The 20,233-nt window shown below is 36.4% G+C and overlaps 2 protein-coding genes across 2 annotated transcripts in view; both read right to left on the reverse strand.

The window, feature by feature from the left end:
* Positions 1-20,233, reverse strand: part of LOC6048628 (furin-like protease 2) — a 614,884-nt gene that overhangs the window by 442,820 nt on the left and 151,831 nt on the right. The gene's annotated exons all lie outside the window — the stretch shown is intronic.
* On the reverse strand, positions 9,889-20,164 carry LOC119768955 (probable serine/threonine-protein kinase fhkB). Its single transcript, XM_038260798.1, has 3 exons — positions 20,160-20,164; positions 17,111-17,595; positions 9,889-10,214 (listed from the first exon to the last, which is right to left on the reverse strand). Exons 1-3 carry the CDS (start codon positions 20,162-20,164, stop codon positions 9,889-9,891), a joined length of 816 nt encoding a protein of 271 aa, XP_038116726.1.

Genomic DNA, 20,233 nt, shown 5'->3' on the forward strand with positions numbered 1-20,233 from the left:
TTTACATTTGCACTTTCAAGTGGCAACCATTAAAGGAGCTTCTCGCCACTGGCAACCCAGAGTTCTCGCCGAACGAGTGGCACTGGAGAGCACAATTTATGAAAAGGTACTCGTCGTTAATTTTGAAATTTTATTGAAAAATTTACCCCGCTCTTGGGGGGGGGGGAGGAGGGAGGGGGATTCAAGTGGCTTTCCAGGACCTTGGGTTGAAAAATGAAGAACAACTTTTTTATGTGAAGTGAAGAGTTGTGGAAAGGGTACTGGCTTTTGCGGGAAGAGTTTGGATAAAAATGGGGAAAAACGCTGGTCATGGAGCTTGGGCGACAGTCTTGAGTAACTCTTTGGAGGGTGCTTGAAAATTGGTGGAGGGAAACTTGGTCTTAAAGCTTGCTGCAAGGAAACTTTGTTTCATTTGTCTAACTTAATTTGAGTTTTTTTTGCTTTTTTGCTTTTTTGGTTTTTTGCTTTTTTGCTTTTTTGCTTTTTTGCTTTTTTGCTTTTTTGCTTTTTTGCTTTTTTGCTTTTTTGCTTTTTTGCTTTTTTGCTTGTTTGCTTGTTTGCTTGTTTGCTTGTTTGCTTGTTTGCTTGTTTGCTTTTTTGCTTTTTTGCTTTTTTGCTTGTTTGCTTGTTTGCTTGTTTGCTTGTTTGCTTGTTTGCTTGTTTGCTTGTTTGCTTGTTCGCTTGTTTGCTTGTTTGCTTGTTTGCTTGTTTGCTTGTTTGTTTGTTTGCTTTTTTGCTTTTTTGCTTTTTTGCTTTTTTGCTTTTTGCTTTTTGCTTTTTGCTTTTTGCTTTTTGCTTTTTGCTTTTTGCTTTTTGCTTTTTGCTTTTTGCTTTTTGCTTTTTGCTTTTTGCTTTTTGCTTTTTGCTTTTTGCTTTTTGCTTTTTGCTTTTTACTTTTTGCTTTTTTGGTTTTTTGCTTTTTGTTTTTTTTTTTGCTTTTTTATGTTGTTTGACAATTTTAAATACGAGTTGCTACGATGCACCAGATGCAACCATGTGAACGATTAAACCCCGCTTGACTGTACATTTCAAAACAACAATCCGTACTGGGAATTCTGCTCACATTTTCACAGCAATTACCACACAAGCATCTCAAATGGTGCTAACCATCAGGAAAAGCAGTAAACCGTATTCCTCGAAGCGCGTTGTGTTTCCCCTTGCAGAACCTAAATTATGTAATCTTAGCCGGGGACCTTCCGTAACGACATCTTATGAATTTCTCAGATAGATGAACCAAGGTGCATCCTCCGGCAGCCGTGGGTGTGGATTCTCAAAGTTGTCATCACAACAAGGGGGACCACCATCTGCGCTGCACTTTCGCTCGGTACCCGATACCGATGCTTAAGGATCGTACAAACTCCTTGGATCTGCTGAGGAGCAGCACTTGTATTTATCCTGACTTTGGTCTGCCTCGTAACGAAACGCACACCCACCAGGAGTGTTTGACAAGGTTGGTTCTTCCAGGAAACGCCTCTCTTTCGAAATCTCCGGATGTGACCTCACCCTCGACGACGATGCAAGTCCTTTGTGGTGAAACTCATCTCCGGCCATGGAAATTTGTCGCACACCTCTTGGAGGTGTTTCGAGCAGCTTCCGCACTGGCAGCGGATGAGGGACACAGCCAAGCTTCCGTGAAGAAGCTGCTTTTAATGTCCACGAGCTGGCAGGCAAACGAGGAAGGAAGTGTGCTTCAAGATGGTTCTAATTTAATTTTGAGTTGTTGAGCGTTCTTCCTTGGCTTATCGAAGTGATAACAGAGCAGTTCTCTAGGATTTCGGTCATTCGATTTTTTTTGTATTTTTTAATCCGACTGAAACTTTTTTGGTGCCTTCGGTATGCCCAAAGAAGCCATTTTGCATCATTAGTTTGTCCATATAATTTTCCATACAAATTTGGCAGCTGTCCATACAAAAATGATGTATGAAAATTCAAAATCTGTATCTTTTGAAGGAATTTTTGATCGATTTGGTGTCTTCGGCAAAGTTGTAGGTATGGATACGGACTACACTAGAAAAAATAATACACGGTAAAAAAATTTGGTGATTTTTATTTAACTTTTGTCACTAAAACTTGATTTACAAAAAACACTATTTTTAATTTTTTATTTTTTGATATGTTTTAGAGGACATAAAATGCCAACTTTTCAGAAATTTCCAGGTTGTGCAAAATCATTGACCGAGTTATGAATTTTTAATCAATACTGATTTTTCAAAAATCGAAATTTTGGTCGTAAAATTTTCAACTTCATTTTCGATGTAAAATTAAATTTGCAATCAAAAGTACTTTAGTGAAATTTTGATAAAGTGCACCGTTTTCAAGTTATAGCCATGTTTAAGTGACTTTTTGAAAATAGTCGCAGTTTTTATTTTTAAAATTAGTGCACATGTTTGCCCAGTTTTGAAAAAATATTTTTGAAAAGCTGAGAAAATTCTCTATATTTTGCTTATTCGGACTTTGTTGATACGACCTTTAGTTGCTGAGATATTGCAATGCAAAGGTTTAAAAACAGGAAAATTGATGATTTCTAAGTCTCACCCAAACAACCCACCATTTTCTATCGTCAATATCTTAGCAACTAATGGTCCGATTTTCAATGTTAATATATGAAACATTTGTGAAATTTTCCGATCTCTTCGAAAAAATATTTTCAAAATTTTCAAATCAAGACTAACATTTCAAAAGGCCAAACATTCAATATTACGCCCTTTTAAAATGTTAGTCTTGATTTGAAAATTTTGAAAATATTTTTTCGAAAAGATCGGAAAATTTCACAATTGTTTCATATATTAACATTGAAAATCGGACCATTAGTTGCTGAGATATTGACGATAGAAAATGGTGGGTTGTTTGGGTGAAACTTAGAAAACATCAATTTTCCTGTTTTTAAACCTTTGCATTGCAATATCTCAGCAACTAAAGGTCGTATCAACAAAGTCCGAATAAGCAAAATATAGAGAATTTTCTCAGCTTTTCAAAAATATTTTTTTCAAAACTGGGCAAACATGTGCACTAATTTTAAAAAAAAACTGCGACTATTTTCAAAAAGTCACTTAAATATGGCTATAACTTGAAAACGGTGCACTTTATCAAAATTTCACTAAAGTACTTTTTGATTGCAAATTTGATTTTACATCGAAAAATGAAGTTGAAAATTTTACGACCAAAATTTCGATTTTTGAAAAATCAGTATTGATTAAAAATTCATAACTCGGTCAATGATTTTTGCACAACCTGAAATTTCTGAAAAGTTGGCATTTTATGTCCTCTAAAACATATCAAAAATAAAAAATTAAAAATAGTGTTTTTGTAAATCAAGTTTTAGTGATAAAAGTTAAATAAAAAATCACCAAATTTTTTTACCGTGTATTATTTTTCCAGTGTAGTCCGTATCCATACCTACAACTTTGCCGAAGACACCAAATCGATCAAAAATTTCTTCAAAAGATACAGATTTTTGAATTTTCATACATCATTTTTGTATGGACAGCTGCCAAATTTGTATGGAAAATTATATGGACAAACTAATGATGCAAAATGGCTTCTTTGGGCATACCGAAGGCACCAAAAAAGTTTCAGTCGGATTAAAAAATACAAAAATTAAAATTGAAGAAAAAAGACCGATTTCGTAGAGAATTGCTCAACAGCTTTGTCGAGAATGTCTTTCCTGTTTTCCTTATTTTGATTTGCTTTTTATAAAGGTTGAAAGTTTGTAACTGCATTCTTTTCTTGCCAGTCTCCAATTATTTGTATTTGAATAACTACAGTCAGTGAAATGATCGGATGACCCCTTAAAACGTCAATTCCGTGACCAACTCTACTCAAGGTTCAACGAGAGGACTTGTTGTAAATTGAGTTGTACCAGTCCCTATTCTAATGGATTTCCCCACACGCGACAGTCTGAACTGCTGTGTGTAACCGGCCCAATTTGGGCACTGTGATTGATGGTTGTCAGCTTGACACCGCGGCCGGTCGATTTCGGTAGCAAACGTCCAAAAACTGCATTGAATTCGTCGTTGGGTCACAGATTCCAACAAGCGTCGCGTCCCAGCCCGCTGCAGCAACGATGACGATCGAATGAATATAAATTCAAATCAATTTGCATAACGAATCAGCGGAGCATAATTAACATAACTTGTTATTCTCGCTCGTCAACTCTCGGAAGCTGCACATATGCAACTAGTCTGCTTCCTGGCGATGTGTGGGCAGCAGCTGTGAAACTGATCCCGAATATTTCTGCCAACCTGCATCCATCGTGTCTTGCCTCTTGTCACAATTTTCCTTTTTTTGAGTAAATTTTGAATAACCATGAATCCCACTAACCAACGAGAGCACGGCACCAACGAGACCCTGGGAATGGTCCGGATGTTGCACCACTGCACTCCAGAATCGATGGAATCGACGGCCTGGCCCGCCAGACGCACACAGAGGACACAGAATTTGCAAACATGATCCAACGTTGTTACATACGTTACAATAACGGGACGGGGGGAGAGGCTTCATCTCTCCACAGCTCCAAGAAGGAGGAATTGTACAAGTTACGCAGACCAGGCTGTGCGTTCTGGAAAATCGATGTCGTGCATACGTTCCAGATGGAGTCTTGAGTTGGTAGGCCGAGTCTTGGAAAGGAAATCTCTTCATTTTCTTTGATGCGTACAAATTTGCTGAACGAGTTGGCAATGGGGTGTGAGATGTTAACCATGGGAACCAATTATCTTAATCAGAGTTGGAACTAGCGAATAAGTACAGTCTTTGTAGATGACTTGAATCAGATTGAATTCTTTGAATCACCAGTCAATGGCTTGAATATCCCAGGATTTGTTCAGATTTTTTAGACTTTCCTAGATATCTTGGATTATTTAATACCATGCGAGTCTTTGAATCTCGTTAAATTTGTTGAATCTTTTCGTATTTCTTGAACCTGCTTGGATTCCATATTTTTTTGGATTTTTTTTTATGACTCATTGACAACTATAATGAGCAATTCTCTACCAAAACCGGAAATGGATTTTATTTGTATTTTTTGATTTGGCTCAAACTTTGTGGGGGCCTTCCCTTTGACCAATTAAGCTATTTTGAACCATTGGTTCACCCATACAAGTCTCCATATAATTTAGGCTGCAGTCCATACAAAAATGGTATGTAAATATTCAAACAGCTGTTAATTTTGAGTGAATTTTCTGATCAATTTGGTGTCTTCCGCAAAGTTGTTGGTATTGTTGAGGACTATTGAGGAAAAAATAGGTACAAGGAAAAAAATTGCGGATTTTTTTATCAACTTTTTTTTTTAAATAAAATCAATTTCAAAATTTTCAAAAAATAGTGATTTTCAAAAATATCATGCAAAAACAAATTTGACGTTATTTTTTAATGTAAATATAAATTTCCAATCAAAAAGTTCTTTACGGATTTTTTGATAAAGAACTCTGTTTTCAAGTTATAGCCACCGAAAGTTTGATTTTAGCGAAATATTTGCAGTTTTTTTATTTTTAAAAATAGTGACCATGAGTGACCATTTCCAATTTTTTTTAGTTCAGGAAATCGTCTATGAAATTGTCTAAGAGACATTGACATTTGGACCTCTGATTACTGAGATATAGCGACTTAAATAAAAAGAAACAGGAAAATTGAAGTTTTCTAAGTCGCACCCAAACAACCCACCATTTTCTAATGTCGATAGCTCCGCAACTAATGGTCCGATTTTCAATGTTAAAACATTAAACATTCGTGAAATTTTCCGATCCTTTCGAAAAAAATATTTTGAAAAAGATTAAATCAAGACTAACATTTTGAATGGGCGTAATATTCAATGTTTGGCCCTTTTCAAAAGTTAGTCTTGATTTAGATCAGTTCATTATTTCAATTTATTTTTCTTTTGTCGCTTGTCTCAAGATTAATATTTTTAAATCATGTTCTGGAGCAGGTCACACAATGTACATGTGCCGTAAAAAGGGACGACTTAAAGATTTTTTCGAGAAAAGAAGAGTACATATTCAATACGCACGGATTGGTATAGAATCATAATGATGGTGGTAGAAAAGTGTTCAAAGAAGACATTTTCATAACATTTTGAAAAGTTTAAAATACTAATTAACTGTAAACAGCAAAATGTCGATGAATATTATTATTATTTTAATCTTCTCAAAGTTTCATGTTTTCCAAATGAACACAATTTTGAATCTGAACTCGGAATGCATTTTCAGATTCTTTGGACAATTTTTCACAAGGAGAAGGTAGAATAATTTTGTTAAAAAAATAAATAAAATGTGTTTTGGAAGCATTATTGAAAAAAATCTGAAAATGTGTAAGCATTTTCAGAAGAATAAATTTAATTTAAAAGGCATAAAAACTTTTGATTCGTGCTCCGAATTGAGTTTAAAATGCAATATAAATTAAATAATTTCATAAACAACAACCAACTTATCCACCTTTATGGTTGAGGTCTTCATACTCTTTACCAACAATGGGTTTGGACACAAATTTCATCATTTTTTTTAGATCCGGAATGACAAAGTACATAAATATCTCTTTAGTGGTTAAACTCGAGACAGTGTTGCCAGATTTTTAATATTTTGGACTCGTTGAAAAGTTCTTTCGATTACCTAACCAACGATGAGTCGGATGATGGATCCAGACATATTTTACAAACATTTAAATTAGGTCCGGCTTAAAAATAGTACATCAATATCACTTAAGTGGTGATGACTTGAGACAGGGTTGCCAGATATTCAATATTTTGGACTCGTCGGAAAAGTCTTACGATAACCTATCAAATGATATTTGGTGCAATTTTCTGTCATTTATTCAGCTCCGAAAAAAATGCGAAAACACAATTTCTGTACATAACAAAATATTTATTTGAAAAAAACTTCAAAATTTTAATGTATATAGTAGTCTAACCAACTAAAAATAGTGCATGGACTTTGTGTGGCCTACCCCAGTACATGTTTTTAAAATAATTATCTTGAGAAACCCCTTGCCAGTTGAAAAATATTCCTGAAATGAATTTAAATTTTATCAATGTCACATCGGCTTACGGTAAATTTTATTCAATTGTGCTTTAAAAATAATTTCGTTGAAAATTTCAGCCTCAAAGTGAGCGAAATCAATAAATTATGTCAAATTGACAATAAGCGAGGTTTTCCTTGAGGTTATATTTTAAAAAGTCAAAGAAAAATGATTGATAAGAGCAATTCCATGTCACTTAAGGAATCGGTTGTACCCGACCCTATCCGATTTCAATGAAATTTTGTAGACATGTTATCCTGCACTTATATAAGCCATTTTTGTGTATATGGAGCCAGAGAATGACATTTGAGAAGGGCGTAAGTGTTTTAAATATTTTTGTATTTCGTAATTTAAATATTGCTGTATCTTGAAGCCGTTGTATCTTATCAAAAAGTTGTTAAAGACAATTTTGTAGGAAATTTGACGGGCTTTTCGAAAAAAATACACTGAAAGAAAAAAAAAACAAAATCAAAAAATCGCATGAAAGTTTTTGATTTTTAGATTTAAAAGTCAAATTTGAAGGTAAGCCCATGATTTTTTTTCGTTCAAATTTTTTTTGAAAATAGCCTAAGATGTTACAAAAAGACTCACGAAAAATGCAGGATGGAGCAACTCACCTAAAAAAATACAAAAATCATTTACAGAAACTATTTTTTTGAAAAGTGCTCTTAACGTCAAAATTTTCAAAAGCTGAATACGGGAATCGATTTTTCAGACAATTTTGCATAAAGTCCATATTGACCTTTGTCCCAAGTCCAATCCTTGTGAAGTTACAACGGTTTTAAAAATAAAAATGTTGAAAAAATAGGTTTTTTGAAGGTTTTTGGGAATTTCTATATGACAGACTTGATTTTTCAGTCTCAAAAATATTTTTACCGGAAAGCACGTCCAATTTCCCATAAGTTTGTCTTTGGCCGCATATCAATTGGATGTATGGGTTTACAGATTTAAGCTAATTTACTATCCAGGTTACTATACTACTCTGAAAAAATATTATGTTTTCAGTTATGAGCAATGGAATTAGCCTATATCTTATAAGCTAATTTCAATAACTTTTTATGAAATGCAGTAAATAAAAATTTCCAAGTTTAATCAACTTTCATTATAAATTGATTGTTTCCAATTTGTAGCATGAATAACAAAAATTCCAACTTGCTGTTAATTTTGTTCTATGAAAAAGCTTTGAAATTTGAAGATATTTTTATAATTCAATAACATTTAAAACTTGTAACATAAAATAACTAAATTGAGAAAAACGTGACGCCATGAGATTTCTCTTAAAACTTACATAAAAACGAGATGCAGAAATATTTTTTCAAACTTTTGTCAAAGTTATGCTCACTGGTCAACTGTAAACCGATTCCATCAAATAAACCATGAAAAAATGAACAATTGGAATTTTGACAAACAAAAATGTGAAAATTGAGCCAAAAAGGTTGGGCAGGCCTGACGTACAACCTTCATTTTATCGACAGTCAGATAACGCATTGTTCTGAAAGTCGAAATTTGAAATTTCCTGAAAACAAGTGCCTTATTCCAATTTCGAAAAAGGATTTAACCAACCAACCACAAACACTTGAAGCGATTTCCGAGTGAGAAGTTGATCGGAATTGTTTTGGCTTGTAATGCCCGGCGCCCAGTCGGGGACATTGTGGACACAAAGAACCCTTCCGGAAAGTAGTGCATGTTGATATGAAAATCGACGATGACAACGGAACGGATTTCCAATAACGGTGAAAAAGGGTGCTGCACAAATACACCGGATAGTTTCGAGCGTATGTACGTGTGCCCATATTCTAGTTCCGATGCCAAGAGGATGCTCTTGGGTGCAGAATAGAATTTGAAAAATATTGACAACTATAAGGCATCGCAACGGGGTTTTTCCCTAAACATCCACTCGTTTCAAAGAGCACCACGAGCTGTTGTGCACCCAAACAAGGGAAATCTCTAAAGAGTTTGGGATTTCTTGAGTATCTTGAATCGGAAAGATTCTCAAAACCCCAAGATTTGCTGATTCTCTTAGACATTTGGATTTTCTAAAGATTCCTTGATATTATTGGGATTCCTTGAATTTCTTAATAGATACGTTGAATTTCTTATTGTTTCTTTAATTTCCTAACATTCTTTGAATCTCTTATGGTTTATTTGAAATCTAATTATTCGCAGACTCTCCTGAAATTCCTCCAAAATTCTATGATAAGTGGATTCTCCTATGATTTCTTGAATATATCCGAATTTTTGACTCTCTCGGCACTCCTCGAATCACTAAAGATTCCTTGAAAATGTTACGATTCTAGAATGATAAGTGGATTCTCCTATGATTCTCTTAGTATTCCATGAATCTTCAAAGATTCATTGAAAATGTGATAAGAATTCAAGGATTCTTTAAAAAGTTTTTTATGATTCCCAAAATTTCCAACTATTCAATAAATCCCCCTGTTTTCATTTAATCGCCAAAGATTCCTAGACAATCTCATGATTCGTGGTCTCTCCTAAGGTTATAGAATCTCTCATATATGCTTGATTTTTTTTTATAATTTCTTTGAAATCTATTGAATGGTAGGCTCTCCTAGGATTCCATGAATCTCTCAGAATCTATGAACATTCAAAGATTTCTTGAAAATGTAATAATTTAAGGATTCTTCTTAGATACCTAGATTTTTTTTTATGATTCCTTTAACCTATAAGGAGGATTCTTCCAATCTGGCAGTATTCCTTGGATTTCCCATGATTCGTGGATTCTCATATGATTCCTTAAATATACTAGGATTCCCTGAATCTAGTAGTAGTTGTTGTTGTTGTTGATTTTATTGGGGGAACTTTAACCCTATGGGTCATTCGCTCCCGCTGGTAAAAAATTAAATAAAATTTGTTATTCTAGGCCTAAAAATACGATTGTGTTTTGTGGTGATGCTCGGTCCGTTGTGCTCGATGTCCGTATTGATCTCCGTAGAAGTTGCCGATTGAGGTAATCGCCGCTTGTTGTCGTAGCTGCACCTCCACCGCTGGGCCTGCTGGGCCGTCTCCTTGCTTCTTCCCAGGGAACAGGGGTTTAAACCCCCTTTTTGCGTCCTCTTCCACCGGTAAACCGGGAGCCCGGGGGTGTTCCCTATTCCACTCCTCCAAAGACTTGTGGTTAGGGGGGCCCGAGTCTCCTGGACTTCCCGTGGGTTCTTCTTCTAGTAGGATTCCTTGAATCTCGTATGATTCTTTAAAAATGTAATGATTCGTGGACTCTCCTAGGATTTATTGGATATCCCATGATTTGAGGATTCTTCTTAGCTACCTCTCCCAATTCTCCTAAGATTCCTTGAATCTCATAGGGTTCTTTGAATCTCCAATGATTCCTTGAAAATGTAATGATTCGTGGACTCTCCTAAGATTCCTTTAATATAAAATGATTCTTGAATTATCCTATGATTCCTTAGATCTACCAGCACTACTCGAATATCCAAGTATTCCTTGAATCTCCATTGATTCCTTGGAAATCGTGGACTCTCCTAGGATTCGTTGGATATCCCTATGAGTCTTTGAATATACTACGATTCCTTGAATCTACTAGGATTACTTGAATCTCCCAGTATTCCTTGAATCTCCTATGATTCTTTAAAAATGTTATGATTCGTGGACTCTATTCACATTCCATCAATATCCTATGATTCTTGGATTCTCCTTTGATTTCTTGAATCTACCAGGACTACTTGAACCCCTCAGTGTTCCTTGAATTTCTAATGATTCCTTGGAAATCGTGAACTCTCCTAGGATTCCTCGGATATCCCATGATTTTAGAATTCTTCTTAGATGCCTCGAATTTCTTATAATTTCTTTAATCTCTTAAGATTCCTTGAAAATCCTTTGAATCGTAGATTTTATTAGGAGTTCGTAAATGTCCTAGGATTATTTCAATCTCCCAGTATTCCTTGGATATCCCATGATTCGTGGAATCTCCTATGATCCTTTGAATATACTAGGATTGCTTAAATCTACCTCTAGGCGCGGTGGTTAGTTGCTATGGGGCGCGGGTTCGATTCCCGCCTTGTCCTCCTGGCCTTCTATTGGATGGGGAAGCAAAACGTCGGTCCATTTGCGTAAAAGAATTTTTGGGTGACTCACCACACATAACCTTCGGACGCCTAGAAATGAGCAGAAACTTGCAACAGAGCCCACAAAAGACCCGGGGGTCGTTAAAATGGATTGCTTTGCTTTGCTCAAATCTACCAGGATTCCTTGAATCTGCTAGTATTTCTGAATCTCCAACGATTCTTGGGAATGAAATGACTCGTAGATTCTCCAAGGATTTTTTGAATCTCTTATGATACCTTGAGTCTCCTATAAATTCGCTACAAATCTCAAGATTCGATCGAATTCTCCTATGATTCCTTAAATGTTAAAGGATTCTTTTAATCTCCTGGAATTCTTTAAAAATCTTATTATTTCTGAATTCTTTAGGGGTAATCCACCATTCGAGGATTTCTCCCAAGTTTTCTCTAAAATAATGTGGAATCCATACAGTTTCTTATACCATAAAGGATTCATCAAAACTTGTAGAACTTCTTCTTGAATTTCCTTGTATCAACCTAATAAACCTGGATTTGTGAACTTTTGAATTTTTTTTGATAATTTCTTTTGAAAGCCTTCGAAACTCCGTTTTGCCAATGATTTCAAGCTGGAGTGCACCAGAATCCTTTCCACAATGTGCATCGAAAAACTCTCCCAGCATGTATCACCCACCGCTATTACGACGTTGCATTCGTTGACAGCCCGGAGTCGACATCTAGTCGTCAATGGCCGCCACAACACACATCCGGACGTAAAGATATGTTGCGCTCCTCTGCTCTGTCGATACAACTGTAGAAGAAGTCGACAAACAAACTCTCGTCGAAGCCCTGCCTGCTCTCACAACAACAATATATATTGGGTCTCGTTTTCCAGCTCATCGGTAATCAACCCCCCCAACCCCAACCTCTTCGGCCGATTGTGTCAGGAAATGTGCAAATGAAATGGAAAATTCTATGATCCAGAGCGGGGCTTTCTCGGAAGGGCTGCTCTGCTACATTTTATGGGTAATGGGAGAAAGGGGGGTTGTTGATCGAAAAGGCATCATTTTTAGTGTTTGCTCCGGTTTGTCAGCCGCCACCCACACTGGAAAAACTCTGGGGGTGAAAAGCAATGAAGTAATATTCGATTGTGTGTGTCGACGAGTGGCAGAACCCTTTCAGGAATCCCCCCTTTGGAGTAGCAGCAGGACGAGGACGATCATGATGATATTTCAATTTACAGATTGTGACGGACTAATTGAATTCATGGCGTGTTTTATAGGATTGCTTCTTCTGTTGGAGGCCCCTTTCTTCGACTTGCATTGAGTGAAAGATCAAGTTTTTTTGCTGGTGCTATTGTGTTGACAACATTGTCGAAGGGTTTTGTAGAATTCGATTCTGGGGTTGTTATTTAATTTTCAATCAAATCCATACCATTGAAACCCAATGCTGTGCTATGATACTGTAGAAAATACGTTTGGCATGTTCATCTATATTGAGATTGAAATTTCTCGAAAGTAATCGGATAGAGTCGTACTTTCATACACAGTGAAAAAAATCATGGTGATATTACTCCTGAGATGGGGTACATCTTTTATGTCAGAAAAAAATGTGTAATTTTACCTCTGAAAGTGTGTAATTTTACCACTTTCTGGTGTTAAGTCACTTTTTCAGTCTAAATTGAGGTAAAATTACTTTTGGATTTTGACATGTTTTAGTGAACAAAAATTTCATATTTTGTAGGGTTTATTTTTCACCAAGTTTTGCCGCTGCAAATGTTTTTCAAAGTTTATTTGTATTTTTTTATCAAAAAACTACATAACAAAAAACTACAAAACTGAGTGCATAATTGACAAAGAGAGCGCGTGGTCGCAAAAAATATTCGAAGTGAAAAGTGATTTTTTTTTTGTGTGTGCTTTTTGTTTCGCATTTTTGTCGTGAATTGTGATATAGTTTTCGATAAAAACGATTCGAGTTCGTTAGGTTTATCGCGTAACAAAATTATTTTGATTCATCAAGAACGTCGTGTGGTGCGCGAGTCTTTTTTGTGTTGAAAAGACCTTCCCAAAGCTCCGTAGCTCGGAGGGCTCGACGTCGGTTGTTTGTGTGTTAAGCCCTCTCCATAGCATCGTAGCTCGAGAGGCAACGAAAATCAATACCTTATCTAGCTAACAGAAAGAAGATCGGAAGGCACTTGATGATTGAGTTCGTCGCGTCTATTACGTAACAAATTCATGAACTAAATGATTATATAATTAAAAATCAGACTACGCTATCATTGCAGCATTGCGTTTAACACCGCATTTTATAAATAAATATTATTTGGTTTTATTTTTCCACAGCCGGCTGTCTAAGATTAAACAATTTCATTAAAAATTTAACAACAGTTAAACGGGAAATGTCTCATCCGCAGCAACCAATTGTTTGCCTGAGAATAAAATATAATACCTTTCAACAAACACTATGATTTTGGGTTGCATCATCATCTTCTATGATGAATCCTGACCAAACACCCTATCCTACTAACCAATTTTCAGGATCCTGGCGTTTGTGGGGTGTAAGCACAGAGTAAATCAGCTCCCTAGTAGCAACCTACGCTAACTAACATTCCCGTCCCTTAAAATCGAGATCTACAAACTGACATGGCGGGCGCCGTTGGTGGCCAATGACTGTTACCTATTCGCAACTGATCTTGTTCTGGAAATCATGGTGTTTTATCTTTTCAGCGCATTCATATATGCTGTTGATAAGGGAAATACTACTTGATAGTCGAAGCCTATGATCAGTAGTGCTGAAAGGATATTACGGTTCTGTTCAGCAACGGAGAAGGACAACCCTCATGCTTATGCTCATGCTCATTTTTTTCAAAAAACTACAAAACTTAAAATATTTGTGAGTGCTGGACCAAGTTTAAAATGCATTTCCCTGCGTTTTTAAACAATTTTTTTAAACATTTTTAAGTCCACTTTTTAGGGTTGTAACATGTTTTGCATGAATGCATGTATCAATTAGTTGGGTAATTTATTTATTTATTCGTCAAACATACGTAGACTACATGATCGTTGCTTAGTTTCTAATTACAAGGGGGGAACATCTATCTTTGATTGTAGAACTGTTTTTTCATGGTGGATTTTGTCATTGTGAAATCGATTATGTTATTATATTTGTTATAAGTTTCCATCATTCTATTCATGGGCCCGTGTTTAGCGTAGTCAGTTCTGTGAAAATGCAATGCGAATGGCTCACGTGCTCTCAATACGCGTGTGGGTTCATAGAAATTTAATGTTTGTAACAACTCTGGAGAATTAATTCGGTTTGCAATTAGATCATTTACGAACGAAAGAGAAGCGAATTCACGACGCTTTACAAGTGTTTCTAAGCTTATTAACATACAGCGTGCAATATACGAAGGAAGGGGAAACACTGTCCACCCTAGTTTACGAAGAGCAAATAGTAAAAATTGTTTTTGCACTGATTCAATACGGGTTTCGTGTGTTTTGATGTGTGGACTCCACACGACGCTACAATATTCAAGAATAGAGCGAACATAAGCTATGAACAATGTTTTCAATGTATAGGGGTCCTTAAAGTTATAACTGAATCGTTTTATGAAGTTGAGCATATTAGTTGCTTTGAATACCATCGTGTTGTAATGTTCGATGAAAGTCATTTTAGAATCAAGTATGACTCCTAAATCTCTAACATTTGAACAGGTTTCAACTATCTGGTTATCTAGTTTTACGTTTATATTTGGCTTATTTATTTTTCTGCTGAACAAGATCGATGTACACTTTTTAATGTTAAGTTGTAAAAGGCTACGACAGCACCATTCAAAGAATATGTTGATTTCGTTCTGGAATCTTGAAGCGTCAGTTTCGTCTTTAATTTTCATAAACAATTTCATGTCATCTGCGTAAATCGAAACGTTGATATGCTTAAATATAAAGGATACATCATTTACGTAAAGAATAAAAAGTAATGGGCCTAAATGAGAGCCTTGAGGTACCCCGGAAGTAACATTGATGAGCCTAGATATGAGGCCATTAAATTTAACACATTGCGTGCGTTTTGTTAAGTAAGATTTAAGCCATGAAAGTAGATTAGAATCAATTCCGATTTTATCCAATTTGAAAAGAAGCATAGGAATGTCCACTCTGTCGAAGGCTTTGCTAAAGTCAGTATAGAGTGTCTGTACAGAGTTTTTGTTATCCATTTCATTCAATGTGTAGTTTACGAACGAGAGAAGATTAGTTGCGGTTGAGCGCCCTTTGAAAAATCCATGCTGTTTTTGTGTTATGTAGTCTTTTAATTGAGCAAACATTTTGTTGTTAACTATTGCCTCAAAGAGCTTGGGAATACATGAAATAAGAGCAATTCCACGGTAGTTTTTCACGTCAGATTTTTACCGGATTTGAAAATTGGAACTAAATATGATTTCTTCCAAGCACTTGGGAATATTCCTGATTTTAATGATAGATTAAATAGCCAATAAAGCGGAGAAGCCAGTTCAGAGGCTACATTTTTGCAAATTTTGGAGATATTCCATCTGGTCCGGTACTTTTTGAACTGTCAAGAGCTTTAAGAGCCGCCTGAATTTCATCTAAGGATAAGCTATCGACTGTTATTTCGTTATTCGCTTGGGGAATAAAGGAAAAGTAGCTTCGGTCTCGATCGTTTTCATCAAAAGAGGTGTATACGCTTTCAAAAAAGTTTGCGAATAATTCACAAATTTCTGCACTGTTTTTGCCAATTTGATTGTCGAGAGACATATTTGACGGAAAATTACTACTTTTTAATTTTGATTTGACAAAATTAAAAAACTGCTTGGAATCACTCTTGATTTCCGATTCTACCTTTCTATGATACTTTTCAAATTCAAATTGGATGGTGACTTCTAACTGACTGCATATTTGTAGATACTCATCAAGTTTTTGGCTATTGCTTTTGTAAGCTTTGTGAGCTTTTTGTTTTCTATTTTTAAGGTTTTTAACCTCTCTTGTAAACCAAGGCGGGTGTTTGTCAATTGTGCGTCTTTTTCTTCGTATTGGGACGCTTTCATCGAGGATGTCGTATATAATGCTATAGAAAGTGTTAACTGCTAGCTCGATGTTCGCTTCTTTCTCTAGTAATGCTTTCCAATCAACTTCTAATAGTCTACGTTTGATTAAGGGATAATTGGCATTATTGTAATCAGGAATTTCTTCGTAATCTGAACCATCTGGTCTGTTATTAGCCTTATGCACGAAAAGTGAAAATTCAATTGCTGTGTGATGAGCTTCATTTTTCCAAAGTGGATTATTTGCTTCAGTCACACAAAAGTCTTCAGTCATATTAGTAAAAGAAGATCAAGAAAGCGATTATTTTGATTTTTAACATGATTAATTTGATTTAGGCCGAGAGAGTACATTTTGTCAAAAATTACTTGTAATCTATCACTTTCCCCTAAGATGGGAATAAGAATAGACTCGTTTTCTGCGTCAACCATGAAGTCGACAGCACCGAGATTGAAATCGCCATACAAATGTATTTTGGATTCGGGATCTAGACTGGAGATAATTTTTTCAGCGTTCTTGAAGAAATCTTCATATGAGCTGAGTGGCGATAACGGGGGAAAATACACAGATGCAAAGATGTGAGTCTCTTTTGCAATCTGAGCTTTGACCCATACGTGTTCAAAATGTGCAAAAACGTCAGAATCAAGTTTTTCTGAGTCAAAATTGGTTTTAATGGCGACTAAAACGCCGCCTCCCGACTTTTTCCCGGATGATAACAGATTTCTATCATTCCTGAATACATTAAAGTTGCTAGAGAAAACCTCTTCGCTTAAAATACTAGCGTCCCAACTGGTCTCCGTGCCAAGAATAGCAGTATAAAGGCATCCGCTGATAGCTTGATTAATAGTGTCGATTTTTGCGGCACTTTTCATTCTATTGAAGTTTTGACAGTAAGTCAAAATTTCAATTAAATTATTAGACGCAGTGGTTGGACTTGTCAAAATTAAATTATCGCTAGCTTCACATGAAGGCGTCATTAGTTCATAAAATTTCCTGTTTCCGAAAAAGAGCTACGTTGCGCTGGTCGGAACATCCAGCTAGGTGTTTCACTGTATACCTGTGCGCTTCTATGTATTAGCTGAGCTTGGGTGGGCTGTTGCTGTTGATGAAGTTGTGGTTGCTGTTGTGCCGGTGGGTGTTGCTGGTGAAATTGAGGTTGCTGTTGTTGGTGGGACTGGGCTTGTAGTTGTTGCTGTAGATTTTGATGATGTTGTTGATGGGGTTGTGGTTGTTGTTGTTGATGTTGCTGTTGCTGTTGTTGCTGGAGGGTGGGCTTGTTGCGGCTGCTGTAGGTGTTGAAATGTTTGTTGTTGGTGTTGCTGTAGAGATGGTTGCTGAAGTTGTTGATGTTGCTGCTGCTGTTGTTGGTCTTGATAGGGTTGCTGGAGTTGATGAAGTTGTTGCTGTTGTTGGGATTGATGTTGATGCTGCTGGGGTTGGTGTTGACGTTGCTGGGATTGTTGTTGTTGGAGCTGGATATGCTGTTGGTGTTGTTGCTGCTGGGATTGTTGTTGTTGATTATGTTGTTGTTGCTGGGATTGTGAATGTTGTGGATTTTGTAATAAGTTGACTGGTTGTTTTACTAAGTGTTGTGCAAGCTGATTGTGGCACAGGCGGTGAAGCCGGTCGTTACGTTGTTCTAAGTGGAAATTGTTGTCAAAGAAGCTGTAATCGAGCTCGTAATCATCGAGGTCGTCTGTCCCGGTGTAGCTGGAGCGCCTATGTTGCCGACGCCGTTTTCGCTGATTGGCTTTACGTCTCAATTTAGATTGCTCCTTTCGGCGTGCTGTTCGGATATCGTAGTCAGTCCAGTCAGCTTTCCATAGCCGTTTATTGCCGAGTGTGCGCCATCCAGAATTGTCTTTAAGATTGGGACTACCTGAAGCTGAGCTAGATGCTAACTCATCAGCGAGAGTTTCGTGATGAGCCTCGGTTTGCTCAGTACCAGCCGGGAGATTGGCTGAGATTGCCTTAATCTCCTCGAGGATTTCATTGACAGCAGGACCAGGGTCACGCCCAGACAAAAATCAACTCCGTGTTGATATTCTTAAGTCTTTCACCGATAATGCTCTGACTCTCACCAATTTGCTGAGTGACGGAGGTCAGTGCGTCGATTTTGACCAACGTACTGGCGTTGTCCGCTGGTGCTACGTCATCTAAAATTGACGAAACTTTTTGCATACGTTTAATGTAGAGTCATCGATTTTTTATCCAGTCTGTTGAGTTGCTGCTGCATTTCGCCAAGGAGGGTGGCAATGCCCTCATATTCATCTTGAACAACTTCGATTTTGTTGTCCATTTGCTTGAAGGCATTGCAAGCCTTAAAGTTAGCATCAATCAGAGCTTTTATATCGCAAGTCAGCTTTTGCTGTTGCAGGAGAACGGCGCGAGTTGTGACTTCAACCGAAATAACTCCCTGGCAGTCTCGGCACAGCGGGATCATATAATTAGTTATTTCGTTCTCGTAGTTCCTCTGTGTCCCAGCGCACGCAGCATGGTAACTTCTGCCACACGAACCGGAACACTGCATCAAGTGCGATGCGTCGGTGATTTGGCAGTTATTGATATGGCAAGGCATGTTTCGCGAGTTGAGAGGGTTAAGTCGACACAAAAAAATGAATGAATTCGCGGTTTATGCTTACACTTCAAAAAGCGCGCGGAACGACACGGACTTAATTAAAAATGCGACCGATTACCACGACAGCTCGATTACAACTGATCAATCAAATCTCAAATCCAAAATTGGCTGAAATTTAAGGATAAGATTTTCTAGACATATGCATGGCAAAGCCCAATTTTGACATTTAATTAAAAAAAATCAGATTTTTTTTATACGATACAGAAAGATATTTTTATCTTCCTTTTAATAAGCTTTTTGAAGTCAGCCTTCGTCATGCACAGGGGAGTCTTCATCAAAATTTTGAGCCAATTTGGTCAAAGCAGAGCTGATATTTTGTGGCACCCGCTTTTTAAAACTGGCTACTTGAAAGCTGTATTTCGACAATGATACAATCAAATGTCATCAAATTCATTTTGTTGTATGTGTATTTAAATGCCCGAAAAACAGATCGAAACAAATTTAGTGTGGGTTTGTTATGCCAAAAATATGATTATTTAATCTAATGATTGCAAACCAACTGTACAGCTGTATAACGGAAGATCCAAGCATTTTTTAATTAAGATGTATAAATTTCCAAACGGGTTGAATTATACTATAGACCCTTTTTAAAATGAATGTCGTAATTTTAAAAATGCACATTTTTTTCAACTTTATACGACCTTCACTTTTTTTTACATTAAATTTCGAATCAAAGTTTCGAAAATATCATCGTTATTTTAATTCTTTGCTTGAAAACTTCAAACAAAACAAAAAAAACTGTAGAGAAATTTCTCAGCTTTAATTTTTTTTATTCTATATTTACATAGATGGAAATCTTTTCTAAAAAATTTAAAAATACAATTTTTCTAAAATTTTAAGAAAAAAAAAACACTAGCATATTTTTGTTCTTATACGTTTACTTATTTCGATTTTTTGGAAGCAATCATCAATTTTTGTAATATTATTCTTGATTCCGTAATAAAAAAATAAAAGAATATTGTATTTTACGTTTTTTAAACTGGGCCAGTAGTTGATGAGATTAGTTGCTAGCATAAAAAAGTGAGATGTTTGGATGACACCAGTAGCGTGATCAGGCTCTGGCAGAAGGGGGAGCATACGCATGGAAAAAATATTAGGGAGCGTTTTTTTGTTACGTTACTCAAAATTTGGGATTTTTCATAAACACCTTAACCAAAATCACCAAAATGGCTCTTAAAACTTCCCGCATGAAGATAAAAATTTGTGCTCTTGAGCAAAGTTGCTGAGAATGATGTTCCCCACAACTTTTTTTTAGCCACCGAAGCGCTTTCTCGTCATCCCGCCAAAATTTAAAAAAAAATCTGAACCACCCTAAAATATGGACCACCCTAATGGCCACCATACCAAAAGATGCCCACGGTGCTCAAAATACCGTTATAATGAAAAAAAAGCAATCCGAGATGTTGAAGTCTATCGATTTCTTACACCATAGCGCACCTCTGTGCAAAAAATAAAAACATTCGCTGATGTAGTTTTCGAGATACAGCCCTTTTAAGATG

Source organism: Culex quinquefasciatus, chromosome 3, assembly GCF_015732765.1.
Source record: "Culex quinquefasciatus strain JHB chromosome 3, VPISU_Cqui_1.0_pri_paternal, whole genome shotgun sequence".
NCBI classification, from domain to species: Eukaryota; Metazoa; Arthropoda; class Insecta; order Diptera; family Culicidae; genus Culex; species Culex quinquefasciatus.